This window comes from Bacillus rossius, assembly GCF_032445375.1.
Source record: "Bacillus rossius redtenbacheri isolate Brsri chromosome 4 unlocalized genomic scaffold, Brsri_v3 Brsri_v3_scf4_2, whole genome shotgun sequence".
Taxonomy (NCBI): domain Eukaryota; kingdom Metazoa; phylum Arthropoda; class Insecta; order Phasmatodea; family Bacillidae; genus Bacillus; species Bacillus rossius.
The window spans coordinates 20,245,363-20,271,856 of NW_026962011.1; the positions used below are offsets into that span (position 1 = coordinate 20,245,363).

At 36.8% G+C, this 26,494-nt stretch overlaps 1 protein-coding gene across 1 annotated transcript in view; it reads left to right on the plus strand.

Moving 5' to 3' along the window:
• LOC134542327 (hemicentin-1-like) overlaps nucleotides 1-26,494 on the plus strand; it is a 369,603-nt gene that overhangs the window by 176,755 nt on the left and 166,354 nt on the right. The window contains exon 3 of the mRNA XM_063386475.1: nucleotides 17,828-17,971. Coding sequence (XP_063242545.1) covers nucleotides 17,828-17,971 — 144 coding nt within the window. The remainder of the gene's footprint in view (nucleotides 1-17,827; nucleotides 17,972-26,494) is intronic.

Consider the following 26,494-nt stretch of genomic DNA (forward strand, 5'->3'; position numbering starts at 1 on the left):
ACGGGAATATTCCCCTCGAAAAAGGGAAATTTTTAAGGAATTTTTGAGGAAATTGTTTTAGATTTTGATTCATTTTTGAGGTATTTTGAGGAAATTTGACACCAAAAATGGCCACCGTGGCGTCACAATCCAAGATGGCGGTCAGCACTAAACACCACAGCCAGAAGCCAGGGCTCGAACATACTTTCCTACTCTACTAACCATTGTTAAATTTGTATGGATTGATTTTGGGGCACGATGGAAAACATAAATCAGAAACATGTGGGATGGAATCCAAGCCCATGTAATCCCTAGTTCGAACGGATAATTGACCACTGCGCCATCAGTTTTGTTTATTTTACTCAACTAAATAATTTTAAAACATCAACGGGATATTCATTTCACCATCTAGGGTCAAGTTACACTAGATCGGTTTTAAAAAAAATTAAAAAAAAAACTCTCGCCCAGTATGGCGTGCGATCGTACGATATGCCTGGAAGAGTTTGGAAATTTGATATCCCCGGGCGTGACTCTGCATTTATTAGCGTTTCGAAATTGTCGCAATTATTGCACGCCATTACCCTCCCACACGCCCGTGTGATAGCTGCACGTCCCCAGAATGAATTTCCCCCCCTCCTCCCTACACTTTTTCCGCGCTCATACGCAGACGGCTGATACGGCTATGACGCAATAGCTGGGTGTGGAGTTGGCGGTATAGAAGGGGGATGCTGTCCGCGGCGGAAAATTGCGGCCGGGGGGGGGGGGGTGGAGAAGCAGAAAGGGGAGATGGGATGGTAACATTGCGCCGATAGGCGGCCCACAGCGTATACAGTGTGTGAGTCGGAATTTGACCAGCAATCTTCGGCTGCGATTTCACTGTGGGAAAAAAAAAAAAAAAAAAAGAGCGAGTCTTTCAAAACTTGTCAGATATGTGTACCATATAACATCGATAAATGTGTTTTCTCGTATTGCAGATAGGCTTATAATACGAAACTCTGACGAGAAATTCAAACGAGCTTCATACGAATTCGCAAATTGTGTTTTCAACGACATTTCTGGTCGCGAATCAAACCTAGTTTCAGTAAGTGACGTTAAAATTAGTTGCCGGAGGACTTACGTCAACTATCGTATCATTAGATTTGTAGAGAGAAATTTTAAATTAAATAATGAAACGGTTCCGATAAAAGATGAAAGGACTTGACAAAAATACTAAACCCCAGCTTTGGACCCAATTTTCGACAAGCAATGTTAATAAAATAATTCCCATCTTTTTTAAAACTCATTTAACAGTTTAAAGTTTTAATGTTTCCTTTTGGCTTGGTGATTTTTGGTTATCACCATTCGTCACAGATGGCAGCACCATGGTTAAAAATTTGCGTTCCATGCGACTTCCGTACCATTTTCGAAATTACTCCTACCAAATGAGTATACCGAGAACAAGGATGTTACACAGTGTATATATGTACTACTTATGGTCTAATGTGCTTTCCAATACTGGTATACGCCTTTAGCCACGGAAGTGAGCAACATTTTACCGCACATAGTAGAAAAAGTATTTCATATGAAACACTGATCTTCTGGATGATATTTGATTGAACAAAGTTCTACAACCACCGTATAACCTTTTGCTGTCGTATGATTAGTATTTGAATTAATTGGGAGTAACAATAATTTAGAAAAATATATGGAATATAATAGCGTTACCTTCGATTATTCCAATGAAATAATATAAAAACAGCAACAAATTTGTCAGTCGTTGTAGTCCGATAACTTCAATGGTTTGGTTTGTTTTTTTCTTCTGATTCATACGATAATTTAATAGGTAGTAAAACATTGTACATTTTTAAAATTTAGTGCACCATAAAGTTCAGGCTTATTTTTGCATCTTCCAATGTTATACTTAGATAGTAACGTAATTATCCTTTTCTGGTGCAACCACCTTATATATAATACATGAAATAAGTTGGTGGAATTTTTTTGGCCAATTGGCCAATTTTTTACGGAAAAATTAATATAAAAAACCTTAATTGTGAAGTTATGAACATTTCATATATACTGTATATGCGGAAAGAATTATGTAAAATTACATTTGAAAATAATTTAGTATAGAGTTAGCTATTGCACTGTGTCGTTGCACTCGTTCACTGATTCACTGACACGGTTTCACTGGTTCATTGGTTGTTGGTTAGATGTTGCTTGTGACTATGGGTGAAGGGGTATAGGGTAGAAGGTGGTATGGGGTTATGTTAAGACTGGGTCATATCGGCCTACTGACTGGACGGCGTGGCAAAGAGATTTGCGGAGGGAGGAAAGAAGCGGTCTGCCTGGGACATTATGATGTAGGTACGTTGCTTACAATAGTTCGGATTTTGTTGAATTAAAAATCTTACAGATGCTCAAAGTCCCATCCTAAATTCTTCCTCTACTATTTAGAGGCCTGGAGGCCTCGGGGCAACAGAGGAGCGGAGGCCCCCTGGCCCCAAATTATTTTCCAAATAAAATGAACAATTTTTTTTCACTCGAGTTTTCCAATAAATAATTTATTGTGAAATCAAGTAGATTCTCTTAGTATTTAAAAAAACATACATAAATATAATCGGAGACAAGAATTATATGAAATTAAATTATAGTGTTAATGAATATTTCTGTTAATATTTAACAATAATATAATCATGTATGTACAAAGTACTGTAGGTAAAGGTAAAACAGTGAAAAAAGAATATCAAAGGAAAAGATGTTTACTAGTGTTTACTTGTCGGAATTTGAAAGATTTTTTTCCGAAGTCTCTATTGTTGGGGGCCCTCCGTTTGTGGGGGCCCTCCATTTGTGGATGCTCCGGGGCTTTCGCCCCGGTTGCCCTCCCCTAAATCCGGCCCTGTGTAAGTAACATCTTAGCTCTCGGTTTTCAGCATTTGGAGGGAGTAATTTCGTGAATGGAACGTAAGGGGCATGGAACATAGATGTGTAGCCACGGCGCTGCCACAATGGCGGATGGCGCTAACCAATGTTAAAAAAAAAGCCAAAGGGAATCTTTATAAAATTAACTGTTTGGCAAATTTTAACAAGCTGGGAAGTGCTGTTAAATTCCTTGTCGAAAATCAGGTCATAATCCGGGCTTTAAAATTTTTCTTAAGTCTTTTTTCGTTTTTATCGGAGCCGTTTCATTATACCTACAGTTAATAATTTCTGTCTGCTAGTTAAATAATTCTCTAGCCGACGTAGCTGCCCCGGCAACGAATTCTAGCGGCGGGTGCGGAAACTATGAGTGATTAGCGCCAATAAATGTAGATGAAAACACCATTATCGTACACGCATCATGCTCCGTATCAATTTTTAATCATTCTTCGTTGAATTTCGATGCTGATTTTCGTACCACAAGTGTATTCGTAACGTGATAACACGTGAATTTTGCTCGTTACCGAGGTAGGACGTTGCACATTCTTGCGAGTACCGAAAGAAAGATTCGCTCACGTGTTTTTTCCCTCTCGCGGCGAAAATGGAGCGGAAGTTTTTCGGTGGAATTCCGACTCGCACCGTATAGACCCAGTCCCGGCGGGTTGAGACCGCGGCCAGCCGCGCTGCTTCAAGCCTCGTCATCCCTGGTAAACAGCCTCCGATATTAAATACCAGAAGTCTAATGAGTTTGCCCGCTCTTCTGGAGGCTGTTGTGGACTCTGCCAAACATCCTCCTGAGCGAATAAATATTCGAAATTTCTAGTAACCGTGGAAATGTTGTAAGATCAAGCCAAGTTCCAACAGCAACGCAATATTTGTATACACGGGTGAAATTAAATGTTTTTGGTCACAGCAAAAAAAACTATTTGTTGATAAAAAGCACACAAAATAGTTTAGCGGTGACAACAAAATAACTTTTTAGCCTTGACGAAATAATGTATTACGTAGAGACCTGCAAAATTCTCGGATTCATTGACCTCTAGGATAGACTCCACAGTCGTTTAAATACTCGCGGAAATGACACATGTTCATTGGCTACTGACGCGTGGGACGTCTCAACTAGGCTGTCCGTAATTCGGCACTTTCTTGGTTTAGTGTTTCCCATTGGCTCACAGCTCCCCGGATAAAATGTGGGCCAATCGCAGAAGCAGTACGAAGGTATAGTTGTTTTGATGCTAGCCTATCGCGAAATGAGTCCGCGAATTTTGCATGTCTCTAGAGTGACAGTTAATCATTGCTCTCAGTAATACATGTGTAAACCACTTAATGGACAATGCAATTAATGTTATTTAATTTGCATACGCAAGTACCGGCGAAAAAAGCACTGCTTTGCTTGTGGATGCTTTTTTAAGTTAATAATATTTTTTTTAGCTAGTAGCATCCATATCCTATGCAATAGGTAATTAAGTATAACCCTTTGCACTGTTAAACTTTAACCGATAAAAATGTTGAGTTTGTAAGACTAATTTATATACAGAATGGAAAAGCATTCACTCATATAAAATTTAAGACTTACACAAAAGTTCATTAAAATATAACAATAGTTAAGTTTAAATTTATTTTATGATTTTAAAAATCGTTAGCACTAAAGGATGTTTTTCAGTCTACTAAAATTTCAATAGTCTATAAGATAGTCAATGGGGTATGAGAACACAACTTTCGGAACTGACTAACTAGTGAGAGAACGTGAATAACAGTGGCAGGCTGTACTTATTTTGGATTAGAATAAATAAACCTCTTCTGTTATAAAATATTAGCGTACTGATAAATGTATGCATTATTTGCAAATAATTCCGAGAAACTGCTTTTTTTTGGTGTTAATTGATGGTTACCAGACCGAATGCTAAATTTTGTTAAGTAATGTATTTGTTTGTGCTAGGAGTTTTAGTAGATTTCATTGTCCAGTCAAATTACATTTTTAGAGCTAAATGTGCTCCTCGTTGGCAATAACTGGCACTATTAGATCGTAAACGTATTTTGAAAAATATATAATTGATTTTTTTTTACTGTCGATACAGATGCAACAATATAAATTACCGTAAAAACGAGTGTTTTTGCTGGACCTTAGATGTTGCACAGTAACTGCGTAAATAACCATTTTAAAATTTATTTGGTTAATTTTTGTAACTAGTACTTTTTACTATTGTTATTCACTGTAACATTATTTGAAAGCAATAAAACAACATTTAAGTAGAGACCGTGCATTTTTTTTTTCACCATCTTGGTTATTCAGTTATATTTTTGTTCACATCGATTTACTTGAAATGAAAATATATAATTTCTTGATATCTGTCGCTAATTAGTTGTCTAAATTGTGCCGTCTCCTTAGCGCAGTCGGACGAGCACCGGCCTTCAGTGCTAAGTGTCCCAAGGTCGAGTCCCGTGTAAGGCATGGGCGAAAGTTGGTTGTTTTTAAAATTTGACACAAACACGTCAGTCAGCGAAACTGCTAAAATGCTCTAAACAATTCACAAAAAATAAAGAGGGGGGGGGGAGTTTTATTGGCTTGTTTGAGATATAAAAAAAACAATTATTCAAAGTTCCTGACCGCTGCTTTTAGCTCCAACTTGCGGAAGGCAAGGGCGATCCTCCGCAGAATCATCTCGGCTAGCACACCCCAGTAATTCCTTGGTTATCTCCTCGTGGCGATCACTGGGACTCCGAACCAGCTAAAAGGACGATCATAAACTGCATGTTACTGAAACGAACCGTTGAATTTGCGTCACTTTTCAAATAATAAAATAGTGGAAATCAGATTCAACTAAATATTTTTTTTTGTAATAAACTAACTACATATTTTTTTTCATTAATTTTCATGCTCAACAAAATTAAAACTAACAAAAACAGTCAACATTTACGCCATGAATAACATTTAAGGGGGATGGAAAGGTAAAATATCTTGGGAATGCTGGAATCGAATATCAAGGATAAAATCTGAACTACTCATCATATTTCTTTGCGGTTTGTTTTGCCAACTAGATAATTTAATTACAGAGGGTTGTGTGTCCAGAAGTGGCCACAATAATGCATAGTTTTTTAGAAAAAAATTAAATAACTTTATGCATAAATAAGGGGTATTAGCCACAAAATTATAAATTATACCAAAATATAATTTTTGAATGGTGTAATACAATATTATCTAGAGCTCTATAATACAGAATGTTACGTAATTGATCAACAAGCGTGTCCTTCCTTACCTAAATGTTGCATGGCAGGTTTTAATTGGTTAACATTCCTTTAAAATTCAGCGATCAAGTGTTTTTCACTTTTATTATAATAGAGTTCTAGATAATATTATATTACACAATATAAAAATTACATTTTGGTATAATTTTTAATTTTGTGGATAATACCCCTTATTTCTGCATAAAGTAATTTAATTTTTTTTCTAAAAAACTATGCATTATTGTGGCCACTTCTGTACACACAACCCTCTGTAATTAAATTATCTAGTTGGCAAAACAAACCGCAAAGAAATATGATGAGTAGTTCAGATTTTATCCTTGATCTTCGATTCCAGGATTCCCAAAATATTGTACCTTTCCATTCCCCTTAAAGAACTATTAAACTCATATTTATTTTTCTATGGCAAAAGGAACTGTTAAAAAAAACATTTAATGTGAACATCAATCTTTTAATCCGAAATCTTTGGGGAAAAAAAATATATTTCACTGAAAAAAAAAGAAACTTGCCAGATTTTAAGCAATATTTAACTTTGTATTTATTTTAATTTGTTTACTCTTACAAATCAAACTAGAAACAAAATTAGAACAAACATTTTTTGCACGCATATCCACACCATAATAGTTTTTTTTTTTTGCTTTATTCTGGAGCTTCTACGAAATGAAAAAATTACACATTTTTAAGTCTGTAAAAAATATGTGAAGAATTTTTGTGTGCTTTGATGCATAGGAATGACTTCCTGAAACAATTTTACCGTCTCACAAAATGACATCAGTCCTTTTTGGAAAAAAACTATAAGGAGGAGTTCCTCAGTCTACTATAAAATTCCCTTTTCCTGTGTCCGTCATTCCCATTGTTTAATTTATGATTGTTCTACCCCAGCGTTCTTACATAAATTACCCTTGACCATAAAAAGGAACTAGATGACTCTGAACGTCGCTTTATTTAAATATAAGTATGCATTTCAAAAATTTTAACATCGAAACGTTTTCCAACACTTTCTTTGGGATAGTGCAGTGTTTGCTCTTGTCGCAAGTGTCCTGGGTTCGTTACCAACACTGTGCTCATATTCGTGAGCACAGAGTCCCTTCTACATGTGTCTAGGAACCCAGTGTAATCTTAGATGTCCCGGTGTCTTAAGCCTATGTGCATAAACGCGAGAAGCTGAACACAAACAGGAAAAAAATTGACAGCAATTTTTGCTTCATTTGCATCTCTCGTGTGTAAAAAGTTTTTATACAACTAAACAATGTCCACAGGAAATAAATATAACTTACAAAGACTGGCTAAAAATGTGGTAATAGTGTAATTAATGTCTGCATGCAGTGTTATTACTGAAGGCATTTTTTTACTAAATAGTCACATTATAATTTTATTGATTATTTTTAAATTTAATTTTTTTTCAAAGGCAAGAAACTGTTGTATAAAAAATTATTAACAAATATATTTTATTTGAAAGAAAACTGCATACAATACCAGAGAAAAGAAAACCATACTTAAAGATTAGAGAAATATCATCAATTAAACTATCAAGATAACTTTTTTTTCTTTTAAATTGTTTTAACGATTTTTTCTTCAGGTATAACAGCAACAATTTCAACGTACAGGACGGTTTTAAATCGACATTTAATGTGGCGAAGCCTTGCGGTGACTTAAAGAAGGAGCAGAGAGCTTTTACTTGTTGTATCGTTGCAGTAGAAGCAATCAGATCCCTTTGCGGAGTTAAGGGGGCGATGGGGTCCCCCCTCCCCCTCCAATCTATTGTCCCTCCCAGCGGGAGCGGACAAAGCTGGGCGGCCAATCAGGAAGCTCTCAGCGCGGGGAACCCCGAGAGCGGGAATCCGACGTGGAAGAATCCATCTTTCCCTTGTTTCGCCGCGAGACGATAATTCCCTCGCCTTTTCCTTCCCTTTCTTTCGGACTCGTCGACTCTGCTCTTCCCCTGCCGGCTGGGAGGACACAACTTCACCCCGTGCGTCCCGGAAACACGTCGTCTTATAAAAGAACACTTTGTCGCTGAAACTCGCACGACACAATTCTTTACGTAGCACCTGGCAAAAAAAAAAAAAAAAAAAAAAATACTTTAACGGACCAACTTTACGTCGTATGCTGACGTACAGGTACTTAAAAAGAGGTAGTTCCTTAAATCATTTTGTTCGTATTAATTCGTGTTGTAGCTCGTAAATTTTAAATATTTATAACTCAATTATGGTTTATTGTCTGCAATTTTTTAATCAATTTAATAATTGATTACTAATTTTATGTTAGAAACATAATACCATCTCTGTTTTAATATGATTTGGCCCTTGCCTAGACCACAACAAATTGAGGAGTATTATTTTTGGTGTTTTAATTCTTGGTGGTCTATTTTTTTGTAGTCATTTTATTGTAATTCTTAATATCTCTTAAGGGCATCACTAATACTTAAATAATAGTAATTTAATAAATGTTCGCGGCAGCTCTTTAAATATATATATATTTATTTTATGATGTATTTTATTGGTGGTTCAGAAACGACGATAATATAAAAACAAAATTGAGAGTGAGCAGAGATGAAACTAATGGGTGGGAAATTTCAAGACTTGTCCATAGTGCGACGCTAATTGTACTCGGAACACAGTGTTATACTTGGCATTATGATTCGCAACGGGTGGTTGATAGAACATATTTTCCAATAAGTTATTATTTAACGCTAAACAAAACACATTTCAATGCTGTTTTTTACCTGTGAAATGTCATCTGCGGTTCTGTTTGCGAGAGTTTTACGCGGAAACCGCCTGACAAAGGTGTGAAAAGAAAAACAACGTCGCGTAGGTTTTTTTTTGACGTGACAACGTCTAATAAATTGATGAACGCCGGCTGCACGCACGAAAAAGTGTCCGGTTACGCACATTGTCCCGTTTCGCTGTGTCCCGTAACTCTCATTTCATATTGCTCTTTACTAACCTGAACCTCCTAGCATTGCGACCGAGTCCGTGGCGTAATTCTGTTTTCATGCATTTAAATGTAACATTTTCATTGCTCTTTGCTAACCCGTTCCTCCTAGCATTGCTGCAGAGTCCGTGGCGCAAATATATTTTTGACTGCATTTTGGTGTTGGGTAAGCCATTTTCCTTCACATCATCCTTGAAACACTCCCACTCGCTTCCTAATTTTCCTATCATCGTCCTATCCTTAACAGAATAACACAGATTGTAAGAAGTTAAATAGAAAACATGTATAGAAGTTATAGTTAAAATAATCTGTTCATTAAAGTAATAAATATGTTTGAATTAATGAGTGCAAATAAAAGTAAATTTATCAATAAAATTGTAGATTTCATTTCACCCCTTCTTTGTATCCATAGAAAATAGTGATAATTCAATAAAAATGGTTTAAATTTATTCATAAAAGTATGCAATCATTTCATCAATGTTTTGTTATGACGTTGTCACGTTAAACTATCGTCGGTAAACCGAATTTACAGACAACCAATTTTTTTTAAATTATTATTTTATCTTTCGTTACTTCGGGTCTCGCTGGGCGAGACCGACACAGGAAGTCACGTGCCGCGTGTTGTCAAGCTGTCAAGCTGTCAAGCTGTCAAGCCCGCCCTTCTGACTCCCGTGCGCACGCGCACATGCGTGTTCGCCCTGCCGAGACACCCGGACCGCCGCGCCGTGCCTTGATGCCAGGAGGTTACACTTCTCCTGCTGGCGTGTGTACGGTCCGGCGCGCTCTGCAGTCGAAGTCTGGCGCTGGTGTACGAGCCTCGAATCCACGGAGAAGAAAGTAACTGTCGAAGACTGCTGTGATCGTGGCCGTGATGGAGCTTGGCTGTGGATTTCTGCGGGGACTGCAGTTTTGAAAAGGCACAATTGGGCGTGTCCCGCCTACGGTATGCGAAGAGAAACTGTAAGTTATCAATTTAAAATTGTTTATTGCTCGTGCCAAGTATACTGCCGGACCTTGGAAAACATCAGAGAGAGAGAGAGAGAGAGAGAGAGAGAGAGAGAGGTGGGACTTCAAAGGAAAGGAACAGTTTCTAAATTCATTACTCTTTTAACGAAATATTACCTCGCCGAAAATGTTTATGTTGAACCAAGAAAAAATCTTTAGTGTAGACCTGCTGGCAGTAACTTCCCCATTAGACTGGAGAAACTTTTTCGTGGCGAATGACTACCTGCTGGCAGTAACTTCCCCATTAGTCTGGAGAAACTTTTTCGTGGCGAATGACTACGACTGTAGCATGCTTAAAAAACTGGTCGAGGAATTACGAGTGGATAATTCTTGCGTTATAAATAAGTTGGGTACCGACATTGGAGAAATTTTCTTATTACAAAAAAAAACTTCAGTACATGGTTTGTAAATTTTTGAGGGACTTTAAATATCTCTGAAACTATTACTATGAATAATTTGTTAAGGGAGTAAGTTGTTATCTGATGGTAATTTTTTAAATTATGTATTTAATAATTTTTTGGTTGTTAGGCTAGAGCTGTCCGCCTTTTCCTTTGACGCCAGCAAGTGCAAAAGTAAATATTGTAATATTTATCTTTAAATTTGCTATATTTTAAATAATTTTTTACATAATTTTATTCATGAGTGCCGATTATTATTATGTAAATATAATAAAAGTTTTTTTTTAACAGCCATTTTTCATGGAGTAATTAATGTTACTTTGTTGCGAGTTAGATGGTTAATAAATCTGCGCATTTTTCAACTGAGGTTAGTAAATATTATTGAGTTAGTAATATTTTCCTTTTCAGTAGTTTCCATGCAGTTCTCCTGTTTTGGTATTTGCAACAATTTAAAATCATTTAAGACCTTAGCTCAGGAGAGTCGGGAATTTTTTGATTGTGTTTCATAGGGGACGCAATTAGTGAGCGACTCGTTTTAAGATTTGCGTTTTCTGACAGAGAGCGACGAAATTGTGCTCTCCTCAAATTCATGTTTGACAAAAATGGGGAGGCCACAATGAGCATGAATTATGAGCTTGAAATCGTTAGACATACAGTTCATATATAGCTTTGGTCAACTTCTCTTTTATTTCAAGGATATTATTCATAAATCAATAAAAAATTTAGTTCCACCTATTTTTTTTTTTTTTTAGTTTTTGAATAAAAACTAAATTTTTATTTATTTTAATATCCTTTAAATAAAGAGGTAAAAGAAAAATTATAAATTCAAACGGTTAAATTAATAACAAAAAACTCATGTTAGTACTGAAATATAAATGATTTTAATCACCCCGAAATCATTAAAAACATTTAATACGATTTTTAAAACATCTGTAGACAATGAAAAATCTTTATTTATTAAAAACTATTAGCAAATAATGAAATTATAAAAGCAATATAATTTAGGTAACCACCCCTTTTACCTTCGGAATTTTCGAGATTATAGTGGATTCTTTCCACTCGGGTATAGACTATGAGCTTATAATATTTGAGTCATTTTAAGAAATGTGATCAAACCTGTGACTCTTATCGCGAGTAATTTACGTGCTAGAAGTCGCAGCTGCCGGAAAAAAACTGTTCTGTTTTGGATTTCATCAATTGAACCAATTAATATAGTTCAACAAATCCAGCAGTATGGACCGCCAGTGCATTTTTCTATAAACATATTTTTAATACATCTTAAATTATTATCTTTTTAAAATTATAGCATGACCAATTATGGCTATATTTTGAGTGAGATATGTCTAACATATGTCTAAAGATATGTCTAATAAAATGTCGCGAAAGATTATTTAGTTCTAAATTCTATTTTCAAAAATTTATTTCTCATCACCAAGTAACAAAGAAATAAAATGACATTTATTTATTGTATAAAAGGTATTTATTGCGCGGAATTGAGAGACATTTAATAACTTCGGTATCACTACAGGGCATTTTTCACAGCTAGGAAGATCACACACAATCAATATCAATATATATCAATATATTATATTTTCTCCTTGCTAATCTGTTTACAGTAATCATAATAAGAAGTAGCGCTATTTAAATTTATCTAATCCCTACTTTAACCTTGTGCATCTATTTATTAATGAAAATTTTTTCATTCTGTCTCTTTACCGGTACACAAAATTGGTTTGGGGCATAATTTTACCTTAATATTCTGAGCATTTCTGAGTGGCCTTAATTATAATTCCTTTATATTTTTCATAATTTTTTTAACATTATATCCCTTAGTTCATTCTTCAGTTTTCAATTGACAACGGTTACATTAAATACATATAACTTTTATATGAATACCATTATTATTGGTTTCGTCTCGCTTTGCGGAGGGATAGTGCTGGCCACTGGAAACATTGACGGTGTGGTGTGTCAACGAAAAGTATGCATATACAAAAACATTTGTCCAGTGAGAAATTTTTACAATTGAAAAAGTAAATATTTTTAAAAAGCTATTACATCAAACACCAGACATTATCGTCTACCTACACCCTCTACTCCCTGCTTTTACCTGTGCCCATAAATTAAGAGTTTATTAAATCGAGCTTAGAACCACCATGAAAAACAATTTTTTTTAAATAATAATCTTGCTAACCTAACTTGCATGTGAGTGGTTATATTTTCGTTCTTATGAAATTGTTCTTTAGTTCAGATAAAATCTATTAATTTCACATAGTCGTTTTAGCTTTTCTCATATAAAAAACAATCTCCAAATCCAGGGTAAAAACTGAAAATATACTGTTAGAAAAATGGTATGGAAAACATTTGAGATGGTTGCTCGTTTGCCTTCGTGTCAAAAGTTTTTATACAATTTCAAAATTTATTTGTTACATATAAACTTTCAAAATTCCTAAAGTTTTACTTTTGCACAGCTAGAAATGTATAAAAAAAAATTGGATATTGGTATTCCGTTGGATGGAGACACATATTACGAGCGTTTATTTGAAGCCATTTGTGGGACTTAGAAAATATTATATTGAAGATTGAAGATACTGCAAGGGAGGGCGTCCGTTAGCAAAGGGCAGTACGTTTTTGAGTTACACGCTCCTGATTTATTACCCTGAGATGCCTGTCAATCCAAAATGTGACACGAAAAGAAGGCCCCTTAGATAACTACAGCGCGTGATAACAGGCGTTGGAGAAGGGGAAAGGGAGGGAAACGCGAGGGAACATTGCCAATATTTACTCACCCCCTACCAGCCCTAATACGAAAAAATATATATATATACTAGCGTATCTGCAAGCAATTAAGATCAGCTGGACGGTGTTGGGTTCGAGGATACCGTTATAATCGCTAGATCACCGTAATGTGTCCTCTGTTGCTGACAGTCATCCAGCTACCTGATAAGCCAAACAGCTGAGTTCATGGTGCTTTGGCCCGCTCAGCAGGCCGAGTGCTGAAACCTTGTCAGTCCTTCGTTCAGTTATTTACTTTATTTTAGTTTTCAACACTTCTGTTGGTAATGACACTATGTATTCGTATTTTATGATCATATTGTTAGACATTTTAAATTGAAATCAACCGGAATGTATTTAGGAAGAGATTCCAACTGAAATGAAACACCGTAAAAATGTTAATTGTCCAGAAAAAATTATAAAAAATGTTATAACTATTATCCAGATAAAGTATTTCTTTACCTATATTTGTGACTAAATCATTATGGTGTTTTTAATATGACATTTTGACATCGACTTCTCCATTTTAAGTAGTTAATGACCCAACTTCAAGAAAACTAATCCTCAAATAGTTCTCAAAATCACTACAAAATGGCACTGGCCACAGTTTTCCAATAAGATTATATATTATTACTAATACACTAAAAGTATACGCCTGCCTATTTGAATGATCATGTACTTTCCCATAGAAGTGATTGGCTTTGTTTGGTATAGGAAAAGGGAATTCTCCATCCTATGTATAAAAGTATTATTCTATCGTTTACTTAGGCACATTTTTATTACTGATGTAATTTAAGTAGTTGGATACATGGAAGTTAAAAACGCAAATATCATAGCAGCAAAATCTTAGTAGCCGCTAGGATTACATATTCTAAGTTATTATATTGTATTTGTGAAATATATACTTTACGTCTAGCAATGTGTTTTTAAAGATATCTTTGATAAATATGAACCTGGGCATCATACTTGACAGCTGAAATATTTGATTATTCAATAAATTTTGCCACATCTATCCAGTAGCAAGTTTGTAAAATTTTACGATGCCGTGGGAAACAAAATAAAATTCAAGCGAACTAACGTACAACGTACAGCGCATCAACAATCCTTGAGGACAACATTGTAAGTCACGAGTGGAAAAAAAGCTTTAGCATTCCTTTAATGTATTAGTAGTACTGTAAAAACACTATATTTATGTAAAATATATTTTGTAAATGGAGATAAGAAAATTTGTAAGTGGGTAAATAATAATCCATTCCTTCCTCTTATACGCTTGGACAGAAAACCATTGGTGTTTTTAATGGAGTTAATTGTTGATCCCTGGCTGATTTATTGTTATAGGTTCTGCTTAGCAATACTTACTGCGCATAGTGAAATCCTTAGGCTTTTCCCTTGCGAGTTACTTTCAAGCTACCAAACAAACTCTATCAATTAGCTTTTGTACAGCTACGGCTTGATTTGCTAACCAATTTGTAACTAGAGTAACTTCCCCATTTATTTTATACATTTACTATACATACAAATAACTTAATTTTTTGTAACCTATGGCTTTTGCTAGTTGGTTTCTCTCAACAAACTAAAATAACGATAAGAGAGAGCAATAGAAAGTAACATCTCTGATTAAAGAATTCTTGATATATTTATGTAATGGTATGACTACGAAATATTTCTGTATTCGCGTAATGCAGTAAAGACGTTTGAAATTATTTCCTGTGCTGGTTGCTATTTATTATTAAAACCCTTCAAAACGGAGACGCATTAGCGGAGTGGAAGCGGTTCTAAACATGCATGGATGGCATCTGAAATGATAATGAGCCACTCGGCTGTATCCGGAGCTATGCAGACGTAATGGCAGGGATGTGGGAACAGCGAATACAACATATAGGGAATTTTTCATGAGAATGGAACCAAGCGTAACCTCATATACTACACTGACATTATAGATGATCAGTTAAATATCTGGTAAGAAATATTTATTTAACTATTAAGAACATTTTTCACTGTTTATTATACCAGTTCGCAGATTGCTCTGAAACATAAATGAAGTAGAATTTTATTACACGAAATTGGAAACATACCTAAACATTAACATGTATGTGTTTCTATGCAAGAAAATTTTAAGAAAGTGAAAGGTACACATCACATAATTTTAATTGGTGCCATGGCATTCGTCGAGATGGTTCCATACTTGAAAGAAAGGAAAAAAAAAAGAGAATTTTTTTTAAAAGTAATAACCATAAACGTTATACGTTTATAAATGTATATTTATGTAAATAATTTGCAATTATTAATTCTATCCAGCGTCTTATGGTGTGTTTACTGGATAGCCATTAGTCATGTGGTTGAATTTGTTGGGATAATTATTTTATCTCATAAAATGCCTAGCGTCCATGTATATGATGAAGTTTTGTGAATTTGTTGTTAAGATAGTTTAAAAGTTAATATTTTCAAAAGAAAAACTACATTTCTTTTCATAAGAAGAAAGTAAATTGAAAACGTGATATAAAACTTGAAAAATAACTTCCCCCCCCCCCAAAAAAAAAAACACCTACCTGCGAAAAGGATGAAGAAACGTGACGCAGATATTAAGGTCATTTTTCAAGCAACAAATAAATTCCACCACTCCACAGTGAGATAAATACAAAAAAAAAGAGATGTCGAAAAAAAAACACACAAGTAACCACCGTCACTGACCAGAGCCATCTTGAAGAACGCCGTGGAGAATGAAAGCCAAGTAAGTGATTATCGGGCGCTCACAGAACTGCCGCCAGGATGCGTGCGCGGCACCACGGAAGGTAAAAAGGTCCGGAGGGTCAAGGGGCAGTCATGTGTAGAGGCGAGGCTAAACTGCAAGGAACTGCCAACGATCACGTGGGCAGCGCGACGGGACGCGGTGGACAGGCGGGCGGAGCCCCGGGGAGAAAACAGTCCGCAAACAGGCGCGCTGATCGCAGCATCGCAGGCCCCTGCGACGGTCGAGCCGCACGGGTCCTCGCCTCGCGGGTCACGTTCTCACGGCAACCCCAGCGAGGTTAGACGTGTGAGGGTATTCACCTGTCCCTGTGTGCAGGCTTCCCGCTTCACTTGTCTGCACTGCAAGTAGTCGCGCTTGCTGGCGTTTTAATTCCCAGGCGGCGAACTTGTTTTATAAATAAACTGGTGCAGCGTTACGAAAAGTGCTTAGAACTGAATGGCGATCATGTGGGAAAATGAAGTTATTATGTGTAAAATAAAACTGTCTGTAAAACACCTTTTTTTCCCGAGTTATGTTTTTAATGACCAAACAGACTTTCTTAAAAAATAAAAGCCGTCGTAGAAACAGCACAGTGTTGATTAGAGCGTTTGTGGCAGGCAATTTTGGGCCTTCGCTGCCATAAAATTTTGACTTTAATGGGGTAATTATGTCCATGCAATTTGTATTTATTTATGTACATTTTTCCAAAGCTTACAATACAGCTTCCGTAGTAATATTTGTTTTCGGCTGAATATGGCATATTACCAAGCTTTGAGCACTTGTTAAAGTAAATTTTCAATTTTTATGATAGTGGCATTCGCCCACGCAAAGGGAGTCTATTAATAAACATTAGACGGTGACGTTAGATTTTTGATGGATAGTTTTTATTAAAATTATTGAAAATTATAAAAAAAACACACAATATATCAGGATATAATCCCTCTTATGATTAGGTGGTCTCTGTGTTTCTTGTCAACAAATATAATACATAATTAGTAAAATTTGATTAACCAAAGGTGTTTTATGTTATTAAATTTATTTTCTGGAGTCACGATCACCATTACTAGTCTTTAACGTATGTGCCTATATTGGATTTTTGACGTTTATGACGACATAAATCAAATACGGCCGCGAAAGACACCGATGTAACCACCTCCCTTCACTGAATAATTTGACACCCCGATCGACAGTTCTAACGTACTAATGTTTCAAGATATCGATCAACATCTATGCCAACCTCTTCAATAAAAGTGGTCCAGAACCTTCATGTTCCTTCTACTAAGAGCCCGTCTACAATAGTCCGAACCTGTGCATGGTCCGTGTCCTTATCCGAATGTGAGTGGCGTCACATTGTCTCACCAAAAACTGCCCTGTCCACAATTGCGATGTCCAATGTCCGAAGGTTTTGATTTCTAAAGTTGTCACCAGAGCGCAGTAAAAGTGCCAAACCAAATGTTTTTGTTTATTGTTTTGATGCTTTGTAGTTTAAGATTGATCTTATGAAATTTATGTAAGTTATAAGTGACTTTCAACACCTTCCATTTCCTTCGATAACCAAAAACAAACACCACGTTTTCAAACGGGAACCGGAAATTCAAATATCGTTGAGTGTTCTGTTATTTTTCTGTGTCCGAAGTACACAGCTTGGGACAAAAAAGTTCAAATTGACGAATGTCTTCGGACCAGGTAGGTTCGGACCTTCGCCCACTTGACGCATGACGTCAGAGGGTCACGTGGACCAATCAGCGACGAGTGTCCTTCGGACACAGTTTAGGACATTGCTATTGCAGATGGGCCTTTAGGCACGCGATGATCGCGACTGTGTCCGGTGACGGTCGGTGAAGGTGGGCCGGTGATCCATGTGTTCCAGATGAGCTGGGTCCCGCGCGGAACTTCTCCGGCGTGCTGCACTCCGACCCGAGCACCTACCTGCAGGAGCTGGCCGGCTACTGGCCCTACAACGACACCTTCCACCTGTCCAGGTTCGAGGAGTTCGACCACACCCACTTCGACGGTCAGCAACGTCACTCATTTCAAAACTGTCAACTATTTATGTTCACAATTAAAACATTTTTTATGGCTCGATACCAATTCCCTTTTGACGTGACAACGTCTAATAAATCGATGAACGCTGGCTGCACGCACGAAAAAGTGTCCCGTTACGCTCATTGTACGCTTGCACCGCATCTATCTCTCTCCCACTCGATTGGAACAACCATCGATTTGAGCTTTTCGAGGCACATTAAACTTGAAACACTCCCATTCGTTTCCTACTTTTCCTATCATCGTCCTATCCTTAACAGAATAAATAACACAGATTGGAAGAAGTTAAATAGCAAACATGTATAAAAGTTATAGCTAAAATAATCTCTTCGTTAAAGTAATAAACATATTTGAATTAATGAGTGCAAATAAAAGTAAATTTATCAATTAAATTGTAGATTTCATTTCACTCCTTCTTTGTATCCATACAAAATAGTGATAATTCAATAAAAATGATTCCATTTTATTCATAAAAGTATGCAATCATTTCATCAGTGTTTTGTTATGACGTTGTCACGTTAAACTATCGTCCGTAAACCGACTTTACAGACAACCAATTTTTATATGTCACTGACCGATGCCAAATGTGCTATGTTATCAGTGATTTAAAGAATATAAAAAAACCCGCATTCACGGAACTTTCAACATTGTTGGCGTAATTTTAAATTTTAATTATGTATCCAAACTACTTGAAACAAATAATATCGTGCCAGGTTTTTATCTACCTTTCATTCGTCATATACTATTAAACAGGGTCGAGTCTATAAACGTCTTCCGGGAGGAAATAGTTTAATATTTCACGCGGTGGACTAAAAGAAAATCAATTCTTAAACAATGCCACGAACAAGGTCACAAAATAGAGCAAAATGTCCTGTCGTGCAGTTGAAATTTATATTTAAAATAGTGAGGAAGCTGTATTGTAAGCTCTATTTTAGTATTAAATATATATATGTTAGTTTAGACTAATCGCTTTCAAAAAACATTTTCCTAAGGTACTTTAACATAAAATATAACGTGCAGTTGCTAAGTAAAATTAGCTCTTGAGATCCCTTAGGCCTACCAGATAACAACACAAATCGGTAAGGTGAGCAGGTACCTGATGGAATGTATGCATTAATTGTGATTAGAATAAAGGTGAGTAGAAACGTTGAGGGTTGATGAGATGAGAGAATATGAGAAGGAATAATTTGACGAAATGATTGGGGTTGGCTGGTTGGGAGGGGGGGTGTGTGAAGGCGGATACGGAAGTACCCCTGGAAAATACGCTGACGCATTGCAACGTTCGCCACGTTCCCCCCCCCCCCCCTTCGGGAATTGAACGCGGATCACGCGGAGTGAGCGAACGGACCGCCGTGGCTTTTGTAACGGCTGTAGCAGTACGTGAAAGCTAAGGTTGGTAAGAAATAAGGAAGCAATCAAGTAAGACGCTCAAACAAAGCACATGAGAATTTTCGACTTGCCAGTGCTTAGGATCAACATCAAGCAAATAAAACGTGTTTACTATCGAAGCATTTTTTTTTTCTTCAGAATCTATAGGGTAGACTTTATACCAGGAAGTGTCGTTTTTTTGAGTGGCCAACTCATTGGCATATGCCTCCTCTAGAACCTTTAAATATATGTTATGATGGGTTTTAGGGCATACTCAGGGACCTGTCTACTACGTAAAAATTACCTAAATTTTCCCCCACAGTTTTGTGAATTTAATTCATTCACACGGAAGTGTAAAAATATTTAAAATAAAATCTATATTATGGTTATCACTTTAAAAAAAATTTATTCACGATTTATACAAACTTTGGTAAAATTATACTCTTCACTTAAAATCAAAACATGTTTGTAAGTCACTGGATGCATACGGACAAGTTTTACGCAATGACATGTTTATCATTACATATTTAACTGAGAACGAACTAAACAATATGTTACAAATTTTTTTTTCGCGTGGTTTCAAATCACGCCAAACTGAGTGGGGAAAGCCAGCGAAACCAAGTATTTTAAGTGAAAATATTTTGAATGAGGACTTTAAGGAGGCAAGTGACACATGTAGGCTCTAGAGAAGCGATGGAGTATTCGCTCCATCGCATCGCTACGAAGTCGGCGTGTCAGCTTAAACATCCCCCTTCATTAGAACGATCCGCTGTTACCACAGGCAATTAGTGGTTGGAGTGGTGGAGTAGGGGAAAGTAAATCGATACCGGCAATGTCGCAGAAGAAATCCCTCGGGTTTCTTTCGTACCGTTGTTAGTGTTTTTCCAACTCAAAGGTTTCTCTCATCTAAAATGAACGAGCTTAAATCTCTTGGTCACGTGCTTTTATTTCCCCTACCATTTGTTGTATTTCTATGCTCTTTTAGAACAGTAAGAACAATTTTTTTCTTACCAATGCAGCCTTTATCAAAAGGGTCTTTAAATTTCAAGGTTGCGTTCAGTGAGAAACTAGCCGTGAAAGGATATCAGAATCCTTATGACGCTGACACAACCTGGTGTATCAACAAAGAAATACGTTTTTGGCAGTTTTTTGTTTGCGCTTACAAATGTTTCTTCAGAAAAATTTTATCTTTGCATGTTCAAGTTAATCATTTGTCAGTGACAGTTTAACACGAAAGGGTGTAGAGAGCAGTTAGCATTTTTACTAAAAGATGGCGCTACTTACTTCTCAGAGGACACATAGACGCATAACCGGCTCGTCCTTTCAAGAAATGCCGCATCGGCGAATCTGTAAACATTCTTAAAACTATTCGGAAAATTCACAAAAATGACTGAAATTCTTTAAGTAAAAAAATGGGTGCGTGTACTTATGTACGCACGTTAGAAGTTATACTAACTTGGCCTAGCAAAAACTAACTTTAATTTTGCATGCATGTAATTAATGGAAACAAAATAATAAAAGGACTGGACTAAAATTATTAATACGGTTGTAAAAATATTAATTAAATCAAATTTTAGAAATGAATTACTCAGTTTCAATATTAATATAAACATAAAAAATTATTTAAATTAGTAAAATAATCGAGACCACTTTTATATAGTACTAAATGTCAATAAATATGCTGAATGTTTATTTTAATTACGAAATAATTTATTATGCACATAAACTATACACACGGGAACATAACTTCACCAATACTCCCATGAAAACGACCAGGAGACTACCAAACCTTTCACATACTCTCTGCCAGCGACCATGGAAGCTTACAAGCAACCCGACATCGTTATACATACGAGAACATAACAGAACTTATATAAATATATATTAAAATACATTAGGAAAAGGTTATAAACATTATTTACCTCTATTCTTAAAAAAAATAATTGTTTTAATGATATGGACCAGTATTCATTGTCAGTTACTAAAGTATATTATTTAAAAGAACATATAATTTATATATTGATGTACTCTTTTCACTATGTCAATTTTTGTTGCATGCTGCGCGCGCATCGTAATAATTCAGTCTCATTATATTTTCATAATACGCCCAAAGAAGTATAGCTTCAAAAACTTGTTAGGAATACTTTAACTTAAATGTTCCTTTAAGTAAATATTCGGAAACAACTAGTGTGGCTGTTACGTCTGGTCAATAGCTATGTCATTTGTACGCTGACACACAGCACAACTCAAGGTACTGGGAAAGGAACTTCCAGTGGACTTGTATAAGGAATTATGCCTAAATTGATTTTGTGAATCCATAATATTAATGCTTGCGTCCTCCGAACTAATGAGTTCGATCCTAGGTTTACAACAATAAAAAAAATCACGTGTCACCAAGCAAAAAGGTTTTATTTTTTATACAACGCTATCTAAATGTGTTTGGATACATTATTGTTGATTTTGCCTCCTCTATAGTTAGGGAAATTAATTTTTTCGCGAAAAGATTTCCAGGCCAGCTGTGTGTTAAAACTTTATAGCATTGCCTGTGCTTCGTGCTTAGCTGAGTTTCTCTCAGGCGAATGTCTACTGCCAGCACACCGGATCACAGCCATTAAGCGCGATAGCGAACGCGTGCTGAATGGCCCGGCCAAACAGGACAATGGCTTCTCTTGCAAACGGCCGCCAATCACAAAAAAAAAAAATCTCTATCGCAGAAATACCTTAGTTGCAGTCTAATGAGAGATCATAATTTTTTTTTTCGCGTAGAAACTGGGAAAATTCGCGATTTCAATGGAAATCTTTAACCTGTTCTTGGCTGCTGACTCGAGAGGCGTCTCAGTAGGTGATTTGTAATTCGATACTACATTAATTGAGTGTCTCTAATCGGCTCAGAGCCCTTCAGATTAATATTGAACCAATTTAAGTTTGAGCACAAATGTGTGTTAGCATGTGACTGAATGAATCCGCGTATTTTTCCGGCGTCTACCTATGAGTAGCTAGAATATAATATACTAGTTGAAGTACCCGGCATTGCCCGGGCTGAGTTCATCATGATATGAGGGAAATCACAGTAGTTCATTCACTTGAAAAACGGGAAATTTTGATTTTAACGTTCCGTTGATTGCACAGACTCGATACATGAAGGCTGCGCGCCAGCTAAGCCGGGGTCTCTTGCCGCCTCCAGCCGCGTGATCGGGCAAGTGGACGCCCTCCGCTCTGATTGGCCGGTCTCGAGTCTGAGCCCCAATTAACCGATACCGCGTCCGTTGCTCCAGGGCTGCGTCGCGCTCTAATCGCGGCCGGTTGCGGGGGTTTCGCCCCCCGGAGGGATAATTGGCGCAGCGTCGCAGGGGACAGGCGGGCAAACGTTCGGAATTTAAATTCGGATTACGCGCACCCACATGCATGGATACGACAAAGAAAACAAAAATACTCTTTTTCTATTGCAAAAAGAATGCCTCCAATTATATATCTTTAAATACCATACGTTCCTACTATCCATTATAATCAGGGCCGGTGCAAGGTAAATTGGCACCCTAGGCGAAAAACCTTAATGTCCCCCCCCCCCCGGCCGGACACCCCAAAACATTTTTTCCTTGCTTCAAAATACATCACGTAAGCCTAAGATTTTGTCAACAATCAAATGTAAGCAGGCTTGTGTATTTTTACTTTTTTTTACTTTTTTACTTATTACAAATCATAAACAGGTCACCGTGGACTTTAAATAATTACTTATATCAATATAAACATTCCAAACTGTTACACAAATCCATTTTCATCTAGTTTCAATAATCGTTAAACATATTGTATCAGCTGTTGTGTGTCGCGCTGCGCCGCCCCCAGGTACTTGACGCCCTAGGCGGTTGCCTAGTTCGCCTATATGGACGCGCCGGCCCTGATTATAATATTATAGTTACGAAAGTATGCTTGCCTGTTTGTCCTTCTTTCGCGCAGCAACACAGAAACGGATCGACATGATTTTTTTTTTTTTTTTTTTTGCAAATCTTTTATAGGCCAGAGAGTGACATAGACTGCACATATTTATGAGATTCCATCCATAAGGGAGTAAAAGGGGGGTAAATTTTAGTTTTGTAATAGAAAATCATAGGAGGTAGGTAATGGACACACAAACACAGAGTTTTTGTCGTTTGTCTATGTCTGCCACACGGTCATATAGTAAGTTCTAGCGACTTCCTGTCCTTCTCCTTGGCGAAACCCATCCGCTTAGTTAAGCTCGCGGCTGCTAGCAAACTAAAGGTGCTAATAACAGTTTAGTTTACAACTTCGTCAATAGATGGCGTTGCTTTGAATTTGTAACGCGCTATCGTTTGGTGCATCCGTCACTTCTTTCCAAGGGATTACCTGTCTTCCCCCAAAATGAAGCTGAAGATTGGCGTCCCGGTTTTTATGATACGTAGCCTTGATGCCCCGAGATTGTTCAATCAATGGGACTTAAAGTTTCACGTTTTACAAGTGTATGTCGTGAAACTCGGTAGTGATGTTCTTCATATTGTGATGTGTTAAGCACGAGAACGCGAGGAACTTCAGCTAGTAGAATATATTTAAGCTATTCATAGGTAGACACCAGAAAAAATTCGCGGATCCATTTCGTAATATGCTAAATCAAACTGCCGTAGACGACATTTAGCAAAGAAAAAACTGAGTTCATGCTTCAAAATTCCACGTAAATAAAATTATGCCATCTTTATTATTACACTGTAAATAAATTTAAGGAACATAAAGTGAAATGTATTAACATATTCAATTTTTCGGATAGTTTAATATAAAAATATGGTACTATTTATTTTGCATGTAATTATTTTTCCTAAACCAATGTAGAATGCCATGAATGTTTGGTAAATTTATCATACAATCTTAGGCCTGTAGGTTTTAAAACCTTCCATTACATGTTTAGGAACTTTGGGAGGAAAAACTTGCATGGCTAATTCATTCCCCTAAGTATTCTACATTGTGTTCGTTGTATATGAACGTCTGTAATGACATCACTGTAAGTAAGGGTACATCCCCCCCCCCCCCACACACACAAAATTAATGGACAAAATTAGAATCACGTTTACAAAATATATTAGTTTGCAATTCATTATAAATTGGAAACTTCTTTGTTAGTTCTAATACCAATTTAAAAAATTCTGTTATTCTGTTTTATATTATTCGGATTTGCTAATGAGGGGGAGAGAGAGTTACCCAACAACACCATATTCGTTTTAACAATTTATAGGCAATAACTATATATCTTAAAACTGGATATTTGGTTTCCTTAAATGAGTATTTAACGTCACCTAGTTGAGTGCCTGAATGTCTGGCTGTTACAAATCGTTTCCCCTTTAAAGTCATTGGGTTTTAGTATTAAATGTATTTTTTTTGAACGACTGTAACTGTAATAATACTCTAAACAGACGATACATATCTCAGTGTGCGGTCTCCACTTTAACGAAGACATTTTGAAGTGAAACTTCTTTGCTGAGGGGACTACAATTTTCGAGCATTACAAATTCCAATCACATGAGGGGAACCGGTAGAAGAGACGGTAGTGGAGAGGTAGAAATGACGTATCATACTTGCACACTTGCATTCTTAAACACTTGCATACTTGCATTGTTGCACACTTGCATTGTTGCATACTTGCATTGTTGCACGCTTGCATTGTTGCACGCTTGCATTGTTACACGCTTGCATTGTTGCACGCTTGCATTGTTGCACGCTTGCATTGTTGCACGCTTGCATTGTTGCACGCTTGCATTGTTGCACGCTTGCATTGTTGCACGCTTGCATTGTTGCACGCTTGCATTGTTGCACGCTTGCATTGTTGCACGCTTGCATGCTTGCACGCTTGCATTCTTGCACTCTTTCATACTTGCATACTTACACACTTATATACTTACACACTTGCATACTTGTACACTTGCATACTTGCACACTTGCATACTTACACACTTATATACTTACGCACTTGCATACTTGTACACTTGCATACTTGTACACTTGCACACTTGCATTCCTGCACACTTATATACTTGTTTACTTGCATTCTTGCACACTTGCATACGTGCACACTTATATACTTGCATACTTCCACTCTTTCACACTCGCATAATTGCATACTTGCGAACTTGCATACTTCTATACTTGCGTAATAGCATAATTTAGTACTCGTGCATTTTTTTTAACTCCAACCTCAGCGGAATAAATAATAAGCAAGAGGTTTCACTTCTGTCGCGCATGGACTCCAAGCACACATTTTTTAATTATTAAACGATTAACAATATTACTGTTATTGCCTAAATACTTAGTTAGTCAAGATTGCGACTTTCTGATACTTTATCTTCTTCTTAAAGAATGAGTGAATTATGATTTGATTAATTTCTTGTCAACGTCGAGGGAGTAAAACGGCTGTATGGAGAAGCGACATAATGCGAGGAAACCTAATGGCTCACGGCAACGTCCCCGCACTTGCGAGAAATCTTGAATTAGACGTTGCCGAGGATCAATATGAAGTATTTCGGTTTATGTATCTCCCCCCCCCTCAAGACTTAGGCCAGTTCTATGAAGCGAAGACGGATCTCGTAAACGGGGAAGGATCTCACGGAACAAAGTTCCTACAATGGCAAGCGTGCGGAAGTGTACCTGTACGGATTATCTCGGCAAAGCCCAGGGGGTTTATTCTAAGTTTCTCGGAAAAGAGTTCCCGATCGTGATGCCACGATTATCGGAAGCTTTCTACAATATGGTATTCTAAGTTACTTTCATCAACTCGGAACCTTTCGATTCTCGGAAGCCAACGATCGGTATGTTTCGAGTATACAATTGCTGTCAAAAAACCTTTGCCGATCGGGAATTAGCAGCCAGTTGAAATCATGTCGGATGCACGATTTATGTGTACACAAATAGTTAAACATTGTCGAAACTAGTACGTTTTTGGGCATGATATATTTTTATGATATTTTACGTAGGTGTCAATTGTTTTTAATATTTTGTAAAAGGAAATGTTTTCCTAGTAGCATTGAATATGTATGATTTTGGGGTGCTATTCAAGTAGTTGACCTAACAGTCACGAGAGGGCAGCAGGGCTTGCGGGAGTGCGATGCAGTAGCGCGCGCTGCGGCGA